This window comes from Pituophis catenifer, unplaced genomic scaffold, assembly GCF_029215685.1.
Source record: "Pituophis catenifer annectens isolate HBS135680 unplaced genomic scaffold, rPitCat1.0.hap2 SCAF_1, whole genome shotgun sequence".
Taxonomy (NCBI): Eukaryota; Metazoa; Chordata; class Lepidosauria; order Squamata; family Colubridae; genus Pituophis; species Pituophis catenifer.
Window position 1 is genome coordinate 118,854,218 of NW_027256881.1, and position 12,231 is coordinate 118,866,448.

The 12,231-nt window shown below is 33.5% G+C and overlaps 1 protein-coding gene across 1 annotated transcript in view; it reads right to left on the reverse strand.

Moving 5' to 3' along the window:
* Positions 1-12,231, reverse strand: part of COL19A1 (collagen type XIX alpha 1 chain) — a 170,385-nt gene that overhangs the window by 92,345 nt on the left and 65,809 nt on the right. Inside the window, exons 9-11 of the mRNA XM_070954645.1 lie at positions 7,767-7,820; positions 5,214-5,267; positions 677-721 (exon numbers count right to left, since the gene is read on the reverse strand). Coding sequence (XP_070810746.1) covers positions 677-721; positions 5,214-5,267; positions 7,767-7,820 — 153 coding nt within the window. The remainder of the gene's footprint in view (positions 1-676; positions 722-5,213; positions 5,268-7,766; positions 7,821-12,231) is intronic.

Consider the following 12,231-nt stretch of genomic DNA (forward strand, 5'->3'; position numbering starts at 1 on the left):
AAGTGAAATAGGGTGGGGATAGGGCAAGGACAGATATAACATCATGAAAGACAGAAAAATGTTAAAATTGTTTTTCAGGGATAGTCTCAAAATAAAGTTAAGAATTGTGTCTCAAAACCCTGGAGCAATGTTTCTCAACTCGGCAACTTGAAAAGTGTGGACTCCAACCCCCAGAATTCCTCAATCAACATGAGGCATGATCTGTATGCATGAGAATATACAATGAACAAGAGAATTAAGCATATGAACAAATAAATGGAATAGAAGAAAAAGCAGACAAAAGCCTAAATAAATAATTTCCTATCTCGTTAATTTAAAAAAAAAAATTCTCGAAGCTGGCCTGAAAGTGAAAAACAATCCATAATTGTTTGAAAAGAGTTACTTGGCTAGTTGCTATATATCCAATTACTATTAGCAAACTCATAACATATGTCTTTTTTGGTAAATCTTAAAATAAAATATGATTGGCTCCCACAACCCAATGAAAATATCAATTATTGCATTTTTAAGCAGTCTTATTATTAGTCACCATATGCCTTGTAATTAAAGTATGTGTCATTCACTCACTCAGGGCTGGAATTTGTATACAAAATAACAAGAGATGGATATCAAATAAAGTTGAAAATTATTACACAACATCAAGCAAAATCAATTTGCAAAAGTCAATATAATTTACCTTTTCTCCCACTTCACCTTTGTTTCCTTTCAAGCCATGTTCACCCTACATTTGAGAGAAATATAAAAAGTCATTATTGTTTTTAAGTTGCTATACAGTATTTAACTGAAAATTCTGCTTAAATATTGTTTTTAAACAATGACCAAATATACTTTTAATTCACAACAAAAGAGATAGACTTCTTTCTATCTCTTATTTTTATCATCTTCATCTGGAAAAATGCTACAATTATACACTTTTTGCATCATTAAAACAGAACATTTCAAAACATAATCACTTTGAACAGAAAAAAAAAATCAGTTTCACAGAAAATTCCCACTATATTTTGACAATAGAAAGTTTTCCCTTAGTAGATTGATTTGTACTTAGCATTTTTCAACATGCAACAAAAATTGTATTATATCTTCAGAACTTCCTACAACATTATATTTTGAGAGAGTCCTTACCAACATATATTTTACTGAGGTACCTGTTGGTGCTAATAATCTTTAGGAGTTCACCACTGCACTGAACATATTATTTTTGTTTTATCAAAATAATTTCATACAAATGGAAAGTATAAAAACATGATTGAACATGATTGATCACTGTTGTGGTATTCATACTGACAACACTATTGCAATAGATAAACATTAAATGCCATTTCTATCAGCATATATTTTATAAGTAACAGAATAGCTGAGTTTTTGGATTTCTACTTTATGCTTGAAATTTGGTAAAGTGTGCATCCAAGTTCTGTTTTCTATAAAAAGCATTCATTATTCCAGATAAAAGAACTGCTTTTCTAAGAACTAATGGCTTACAAAATGAAAGCTGCAGCTAACTGATAAAAGTTAAATAATTATTTAAAAAATTAGTAAGCATTCAATAAAAATGCATACATGTTGTGTAAAGTTTCTTTGAACAACCATTGGTAAAATTATTAATTCTATGAAAACACACATGTTATTTTTAGATCAGCTTTCTACAATTGTTGGGTTATAAATTCTCAACTTTCTAGTAAGAATGTTGGCAATATTGGAATTCTGGAAGTCAAGGTTCAATGTACTGGAAAGCAGCAGACTTGCAAAGAGAATAGCAAAGACTGCTAGCAAAAACTGAGCCTTGGTAGTACAGTGGTTTAATGCACCCTGTTATTAACACAGCTGCCTGCAATTTCTGCAGGTTCGAATCTTACCAGGCTCAAGGTTGACTCAGCCTTCCATCCTTTCTAAGGTAGGTTAAATGAGGACCCAGTTTGTGGGGACAATAAGCTGACTTTGTATAAATATACAAAAGTATGAAGGCTATTGCTTAACGCATTGTAAGCCGCCCTGAGTCTCCGGAGAAGGGCGGCATATAAATCAAATTTAAAAAAAAAAGTTATTTTTATACTCTTCCTCTAACAGATTTATTATAGTAAAAATAAATACTGGGAAAACAAGGATGATTTCCAATGGAAGATTATTCTATTGGGCACTTATATTCTAGGAATAAGATGTAGAAATATCCAAACCAGAAATATACCTTCTAAATTGAAAGAGCTTCTATACTACAGTCCAATAGCATTTCACTATTTTCTTTCTCACTAATTTTTCAGCAGAAAAAGAGAGAAAAGGAGTTATGGAAAAACATACAAGGATTCTCAATGGAAGATGGCAGAACTGTGTCCTCTGTAAAATTCTGTGAGAGAGGCAGAGAGATTTTACAATAAAAATCTCACCTGGAAGGCTATGCTGTCTTACTGATGTTATCACAACAAATAGAAACCTTTCTTTCTCTGGGATCTTAAGATGGATATTTTAACTTGAATGTATACAACTTCTACAAATAACAGAATGAAAAGTTATCTCTTATTGACATTTGGACTACTGTAACTTGTTCATTAATATAAATAATTGCACAATAATTATAAACTTTTACTTGACAAAGCAGCAATATTAAATATGCTTTTACTTTTACAACCGTATTTAAAAGATCAGAGTCAAACAATTAATGCCATATTTTCTATAGAATATGTAATTGGATTACTTATGAGCTTATTTATCTATTTATGATACCTAATCTTTCCATTAAGGAGAGAAGGATGATATAAATGATAGATTTGATAAGATAAAATAAGATAAATAAAAATCTTATTTTACTATTACTATGAATTTTTAATTAGCCTGAAACACAGGGACTTTAGTAAGACAACTGAACAGATTTAATGGCCAATTTCTACTCTGCTTACTCATTTTCTATGTGCTACATAAAAATGTGAAGGAAATGGAAGGAAGAAATAAGAATGGAATCTCTAAAGGCTATAAATTGTCTCCACAGGAACAGTACCTATTGCTTAATGCATTGTAAGCCGCCCTGAGTCTCTGGAGAAGGGCGGCATATAAATCAAATTAAAAAAAAAAAGTACCTTTCCTGATAGCTACATCAATGAGTAGTATTAACACAGCTTGCTCCTATATTATAGCAGATGATGCTATTTAAATAATTTTTTTCCAAATTTTTTTAATAAAACTGTGATATTGAAGATGGTAAAGATTTTGTTCATTGTGGATTATAATAAATCAGGTATTGCCTGATTTATTAAACTTTAATGCTAAAATTTGGCCATTAATATTGGCATGAAATTACAAATTATTGATCCTGTAAAAACTACTTTCATATAGTCAGTGCCAGGCTTGGCTAGTATTAGATTACCAAAAGTCATCTGAGATATACATTCATATAAACTAGAATTGGCAGAGGTGGCTGGAGTTAGAAGAGCCTTTCAGTTTGATGCCATGCAAATTGCTATAGAACATTTTGGCCAAATATGGATTTCCTCCTTTTTTTAATTGGATTAGAATGTGATATTCTAATTGGATTAGAATTTGATATTCTAAACCTTCAGCCAAAGTTAGTAGAAATTAAACGATTGGAACTCATCCAGGATACAATTTATCTTATGTTATATTTAATTTGAATTTGGACCTTTGGTTTATCTTAGCAGGCAATCAGAATAGATTTTGAGCAAAAAATTAGTGGGAATTGAATCACACTTTTTATTACATAGTAACAATGTTACACTATCAAAAATCTGTCTCTCTTTCACATCCAAATAAATCAAGTGATGAGGGTAGATTGTGCACCATCACTTGCATGTTTATTGGAGAGAAGCCTTATCCAGAATATTGATTTCAAAAAGCATTTATGGAACAGGTCACCAATAAATTTTATTCTCTGTTCATAGATAAATTTGTAGCAGTTGAATTTGGCTAGCTACATTTCTGGCATTTAACCAGCAAAAATATAACTATAAAAATCTGCCTGCTATCTGCTTGAAATACACCCCACGTTTGTGCACTTGAAACTATTTTACACCCCATTGCTGGATATAGGTTTCAGTGCTCTCCCCAAAATATAGCATCACAGCAAAATTGAGGACAAAAGCTGCTCTTTTGCCCTGCAGCCTAAAGTGAAAGAAGGGAAGTTCTGGATATTAGAGAACATTTGTTATGTTAAATGTTTGTTCTTCCTTAAGTCCTGTCATGCTGCCTCACTGCAGTGGAGATAGGTGTTCCTGGAAAGGATTACGAAGAACACTGAGCATGGCAACTCCCAGCACAGTTACTCAATATGTGAAGTTCATCCCAGTTGCTCAGTTAAACCAAGCATGCACCTGTATCAGAGGGCAGTGATGGTGAATGAGGATGATCACTTTAGTGACAAAAAACCCCCGATGCCAAAGCATTATTTCATAATGCACGGGAGAAGAGATTAGTAAATCACTCCTGAATTTAACCAAGAAAAGCACATGGGTGGACAGGTATTGGTTCATGATGTAGTACTGAATGATGGGCCCTCTAGCTACAGAGTTGGAATCATGCAGGCAGAGGCTTTTTCTATGATAGTTTATGGAAACAAAATCTGGATTTGGCAGAGTGGAATGGAAGTGATGAGGCTTTTGAACTTTAGTATTGGAAAATATTCCTGAGAATATGATAGACAACCAAGAAAAGAAATAAATCAACTTACAGTTCTCACTTGAAGCACAAATGTTTTTCCCCAGCAATTTTGATTTTCCTTTTTTTAATGATTGTGACATTGTTTTAATTACTGACTGTATGCTGCCCAGAGGCATATTCAATGAAATGGGTAGCCACATAAGTTTGTAGAATGAATGAATGAATGAGCTCATCTTATCATATTTTGGACACATTATGTGAAGAACTCTTGAGGACTGATATTGCTGGGGGAAATAGATGGAAAGGAAAAAAGAGAACAACTAAAAGAAAGGTGAATGGACTTGATTATGTTGTGATGGATGCACTGTTGGACAATCTAAAGTCAGGAAGGAATAGATCATTCTAAAGAAGATTTATCTGTGAGTTACTATGAGTTGACACCAACCTGGTGGTACATAATTATAAAAATCATGAATGTATTTGTATTTTCTTCTTAGTATTTGATAATGTTAAATAGCATATATTTCCTATATAAAAACTTGTGGTAAAAAGGAAAGATGTCTTCTATTCTGACAGCCAAACGCAAACTATGGACCCAAAGGTTATATATGTACCTTTTCACCAGAAGTACCAGGAACACCAGGAACACCAATTAAACCATTTTCTCCCTAAAACAAATTGTAAACTGCATCAACTCTTATTTGTTGGTCATTAAAAGAAGTCTTACATTATGAATAAATACAATAACTGTCACAATAACAAAATGTTACAATTTCTTATTATTATTATGGACTATTAATATTTTTAACTAAGAAAACTGTCATGCTAAGTAAGGTTAATTATCTTCATATTTGCCAAATATATAAAATATTTTATCTATTTATGACAGAATTTGGCCTGTTTTTCAAGACAAGCAATTCTGAATAAGAATTTGATAACTAATACATAATGTAGCATCTGTAACATTCAGTATTTGAATTACTCAGCTTGCATTTCAGGACATTTAACAATGTTTGTCCACTAAGTGAATCACATGTAGAGATGTTGAAAATACAGTGCAGGGCTTGTCATGTGACTTTACAGGTGTCCTGATGAGGATGCCTTCCATTTTTAATTCTCTGGTGTTTTTCCACTGCTTATACTGTCATTTTTCTTACTACAGTATATCTCTTATGGAAGATAAAACAGAATACTTCACAATAACTAGCACTAGCTGCTATTCATAACCCCCTCCTATCTTAACAACTGAGATTTATTTATTTCTATACTCTTCTTTAGGAAACAAAGCCATATGGTGAGGATTAGGAGTTAAACTTCTTCCTGCAGCCTTCCCTGTCCTTTACTTTCCAGCAGAATATCAAAGACACAAGGTACATGGTACCTCCAGGACAGAGAAGAAACATGAACTTCTATCACTATTTGAAGCTTGGAGAATAGTGTAAACATCATAAACCAAATATCATAAATATTGAAACATCAAATAAATGATTTAAATCTTTTGCACACTGTGATGTTTGAAACTGTTTAGAACCACTATCTGTCTAACTTGGGAATAATTTCATATAAAAGAATGATTTACTTCTTGAAGATCAGATGAAGATGCACTCACTGAATTCTAAACAACTTTCATAGGCTTCCATTATTAGGCCAACTGACATCTCATCTAGGATGAAAAAAATCCTCAATTCTGTAGCAATGCATAGAGCAGACTTTTGTAACCTGGATATTTTCCTGTTGTGTGGACTTCAGCTCCTAGATTTTTTAACTCCAGCTGCTTGGAGAGTTCTAGGAATTGATGTCTACATATCAGACAGTTGGAAAGGCTGATATGAACTGCTAATATTGATTCTGAAAGGGAAAATGTTTATCAATTTAAAATTAAAACAGTGACCAGGTCTAACAGAAATCATAAATAAATTGATTTTTCCATCCATAATATTTTTATTCATTGCACCAGTACTGTTTTTCTTGAAAATGAAATGATAGAAATGACTAGAATGCAATTTTGCAATATAACTAAGACGTGGTTATATGAATTTTTTTAGAACTGGCTTGTAGCATTGTTGCGACTGCAGTTACTAGTCACACATAATAAATGTGCTTGTTTGCTGATGATCATACTTGGAAGATTTAAAACTGCCTACTTAAAAATCACTCCAAAACTACTAGACATTTTTCCTGATACCATCAGACCTTTCTAAAAGTAGTGAGGAAAAAAAAGGAGACATATGGCTGGAGAGTGTGTTGCTTGTTATTGATTGATTTAGATTTGTAGGCCACCTAATCAGAAAATTCTAGGCAGCATATATAAATACTTTTCAAAAACATATAAAACATACAGAGAAGTGCAGGATATTGGGTAAGGGTGGGAGATAGGTAATACACTCAAATACCAATCATCCATCCTCTACCAGTCAGGATCACAAATCACTTGGCTTCTGGTCTGCTTGAAAAGCCAGTTTTTAAGAACTTTTCTAAAGGATGGCAAGGTTGGAGTCCAACAAACTTTTGGGAGGATAATATTCTAAAAGGCAGGAGCAATAACAGAGTAGTAATGGCTCTGCATTCTTCAAGGCAGCATTAATTAATTAATGGGAAGTGGAAAATACCCATTCTGTCAGATTTGATTGGCTGGGCAGATCATTTCATAAACAACCTGGCTCTGAACCCTATAGACATAATAGCTGACAATCACCATCTTGAATTGCAGTAGGACATCCATTGACAATCAGTGCAACACAGAGAACAAGAGGTCTTAGATCAAAACATCAAGATGCACCATAACTGCTTGTGAAGCCAAGTTCTGGGGTAGTTTCTGAGTGGTCTTCCAGGGCATTGCATAACAAGAATCCAGATAAAAGGTGACTATGAATGGGATTTTCCAGCCCCACAAAATTATTTTCCAATAATGGAAATATTATATAATTGATACTATTCAAATATTAAACGTAAGCTACATTAACATCTGCCCTGCATTCCCTGTCCAGCCTATTTTTAAAAATATTCAAAATTGTAGAGCCCGTTTGTTTACAGATTGATTGTTCCAAAACTGTACAAATATTCCTTACATTTAAATAAAATCTAAGTAGCTGTAACTTATATTCATTGCTTTTGGTCCTAGTGGTTTTGAAAATAGTCCAAGAGCTTCTTTAAAGTAGGAATCCTACCTTTGTTCCAGGTAAACCAGGAATGCCATTTTCTCCTTTAGCTCCTTCTTCACCCTATATAAATTAAATGTATTTAGGTAAATCCCATTGCTCCAGTTGTAAAATATTTAATAAACAATTTAGCTCTCCAAATGTGGTTCTTCTCCTTGATCCTGGATTGTTATTGATAATAACAATACTACAAGGACAAGAACACAATGAATAATCTGTAATTTTGTATAGTGACTTGAAAAGTGTTATAACTCTGAGAATGTAGATATGCCTTTTCTACTAAATGATATTTTCTAAAGTCATATTTTGTGGAATGTTTTGCAAATTCATAAAACTTAGATTCTGCTCAGTGGAAAAGCTGAGATTTCAATGCACTAACATCTGTTTAGGTAGGTGTCAATTGCTGTAAGACATTTCAGGCAGAGGTTGACCTCCTGATTAACCTTATTCCTTACAATGTCCGGTGACCTCCAATAGAGAAGTCAGAACTGCCTCCTGAGTAAGAAATTTGGAGAATTGATAATCCAATAAGGATGTGTTTCTCTCTTGGTTGTCAGCTAGCAATCAAGAAATGAAGGTGAAATATTAAGAAGGGAAGGTCTTCAGATTTTTCCAAGACTCTTCAGTCTGTCCTGACTGGTTCTTCAATTTTCCATGAAAGGTAGGGGTTCATCAGGAGATGTGTTCAGCTAAGATCTTTTGGACTAGGAGAGCCTCAAAGTCAAAGACTCTATGGTGCTATGTTATACTATTCTTTCTATACTATAGCCATATTTTTCTAACTATGATTTACTTCTTTTCAAAATTTCAAAATTCTGGTTCTAATTCCAATTGGGTCATACTGCAACTTTTATAAAAAAAAATTGCGTCAAAAATGGAAAATAACAGGAAATGTGGGCCAGTTATTTATTTTGGTACTGGAATCAAGATGACTGTATGATCATCCAAGTCTGCTCTTGATTTGCTGTGTAGTAAATTACCAGATAAGTACCTTACCTGTTGTTTGTTCTGGACATGGCTCAACATTTTATACAAATACATTAACTAATTTGTTTCCATTAACAATATGATTAATTGCAGTTTGTCCAGATTCGACAAACGGAGCAAGTGCTGTTAATCATAAATGAAAGCAAACATTTCCTACCTCAATACTGAAATGGAGGAAAAAAGAAGGACATAAGCACAATAGTAAGGATGGTCTGTTTTTTTTATCATGCTAAACTTTAATTTAGGTTTACATCCAAACCAGTGAAATGATTCAAGCATTTCCACAGGAACTTCAGAAAAGACAATTTTTCCTTAATAAATACATCTTTTCATAAATATATTTAAAAGGTAAAGGTTCCCCCGCACTTGTGTGCTAGTCATTTCCGGCTCTAGGGGCAGTGCTCATCTCCATTTCTAAACCGAAGAGCCAGTGCTGTCCAAAGAAGTCTCCATGGTCATGACTAAACACCGAAGGTCACAGAGCTTCCCACCAAAGTGCTTCCCACCAAAGTGGTCCCTATTTTTCTACTTGCATTTTTTACGAGCTTTGGAACTGCTAGGTTGGCAGAAACTGGGACACATGATGGAAGCTCACTCCATTATGGGGCGCTAGGGATTTGAACCACTGAACTGCCAACCTTCTGATCGACAAGCTCAGCGTCTTAACCACTGAGCCACTGCGTCCTCTATACATTTAGGGAATTATTACATTTAGGCCAAATCTAATCTTAACATTTTATAATTCATTAGAAACCAATGTAGCACTTAACTTTTCAGTTAATATTTCTTATTCTGCCATATGCTTCTGTAAGAAAAGTTATTCTTTTAGCATCTGCACTAATAAAGGGATATTTAAAACATTAGCTGTAATACTTTTTTCTACCAGCACTAGCAGTAACAAATTAAATGAGTAAAATCCACAGTCCATGAAAATAAAGACAGAATCTGCAACAAAATCTGAGATAAGCATTTTTTTTTTTTTTTTTGCAAATTTGGAGTTTGGGGCATATTTCCAATCCTTACTATTCCTAAAAGTATGAGCAGGCTATAATTAGTAGAAAGCAATTAGCCAAAGGACAAAGTTCATATTATTTTTAAAAAGGCATTTCTGCAAGTCACTATGTCTTTTATGTACAGTAAATTGCTTCCATAGACAATATCCTGCAGCTTTTATACCTGCCTTCTTAAATCACACTTTTCATTCACAGAAATTCAAAGACCTGCACCTGTAAAATCCAGCTGGCAGCCCTTACTTCTTGGCATGTGAGCAGGGGGTTGAGCAAATCAAGTCACACATGCTGCACTCGCTCCAGAAATTCAAATCCAATGAATCAAAGTAATGATGTTTAGTGCTTTCCATTGAATGGTTTAAATGTAAGCATGTTCAGTTCACTCAGTCTCATCAGCAGGAAAACATTTAAATGATTGTATGCTATTAGCAAGCACTACAGTATTTAAGAAAAAGAGTAACATGGGCAGAAATGACTTGTGTCAGCTTTTTTGCTACCCACAGAATCCGTCTTACATTATGTTCTACTTCCTGTATTGTTTCCAGATATTTTAGCCAGGCTACAAGCCTGTTTGATATCAGTATTGGTACATTCTGGCATCTTCTGAATTTATGTACAACTTTCTGTCTGATACTCATATTTAAAAAATTAGGTTGATTATTGTAATAACCAAAATGATACTAAATATGCACTCAGTTGTTTCATAACTATAATAAATAAATAAACTTTGGCCATTAAATGGCTAGTAAATAAAGGAAAAACCAAAAACCAAAAATGAAGTAATTCATTCTATCTTGCAACTGTGATACTTAAAAGATCAAATTTAACCAGGCATTCAGCTCACCAGCACCTGATCTACGGTAGGATACTAACATTGCCAAAAGGTAGTTTTGTGCCATATTGGTTATTTTCATTATTATTTCATTTTATTACTTCCACCTCATCCTTTTTTGACAGTTATTAATATTGTAGCTTTCATAAATCACAATACAAAGTACAGTAGTTTCCTAAACTTTAAAAATGGTAAAGTACAGCTCTGAATAAAGTGATAGGCTTTATGCTGTATAGTATACCAGCATAGCCAGCAGCCCATTCAGACTTTAAATTAAAAAGTACAAAGTATTTAGAAATGATAAAGCTTGAGTAATGCAATAAAATATGTGCTATTTTTTATTGATCATTGGCATTTTTCAGTCTGCAAATGAATGAAGCTATCAAATTATTTTAAATGAACCAAAGTTAAAAGGGAATATTAAAGTAATAATGGCACCTTAATTGAGTGAAATGTATGCAAGAGTAAAGTGAGGCCCATTGGGTTATGGGATACACACATATCATTTCATGTATATGTTGATTCAATCTGAGTGGGCCGTGAGTAACAGGAATCTTGAGCTAATGGTAGGTAACTTAATGAAAAGACTGAAATGATATGCAAACATTATGAAAAAGGCAAATGGTACATTCAAGGTCAATAAATCGTCTTTAAACAAATCTGCCTACTACACTTGGAATGTTATTTATTTATTTCAATGTATATGACTGTCCATCTCAAATTCATAATGCTGGGCAGTTAATACCTGCTTCAATACTTTAATCGCTATGCTTTTTTTTGACTTGCCTCCCATATTCCTCTCTTGGATCTTTATCTCTATCTGCATCTACTTCTTGGCTGTTCAATCTAGATATTTCTCCCACCTCTATCCTCTTCCCTTGCCTAGCTTCCAAAATTTCTACCCAGGCCCCTATCTCCCTTTCAAGAGTATCTTCCTGTATCTCCAATTCTCTTTTCAACTCTCTTAATATGTTTTACCCCTCATTTAATTCACCAGTCACTGTTATTTTCATTGTTATCTCCTTCTTGTCTTCTTCTTTTTTTCTCTGGTTCTCCACCTCAATCTTTTTCTCCATTTCTTCTGTTGGCTCGTCCCTTTCCTGGGCGTCTTGGTCTTTATTCATCATCCCACATATAATGTTTTCCATTTTTTCCGTAATCTCTTTAAATTCTTTCTTCATGATGTCCTTTGTGTTTTGAAAAAGTAATGCCATCCCCTTCTTCCTTATAAGTTCCACTCATTTCTTCCTTATAAAGCATCTTATTTTGTTTTAAACAATTCAACTTTTGTCCAGCAGTCCAATAACAATTTATTCAGTCCTTAAATTACCCTTCAAGGAGTGCACTAATCACAGCTTTTTATATCTCATAGGTATACAATCAGTTCCATTTAAATAGTCCTAGAGTTTATCAAATGCCTCTTTGTGTCCCCTTTACAGGTTCAATCTTCTAGCATAACATTCAGGGGTCCTTTTAATTAAACAGCTTCCTTATTTTCATATTTTAGTCTCCAGTAGTCATGGAGTAGTTAGGAATAATCCAGTAAATATTTTCACAGTCCTTCATATAGGTATTCCCAGACTTGTAATTTTTCCTTTCGTCAGTAGATGGCACTCTCAACTTAAATTTCAGTATTGCCAATAGT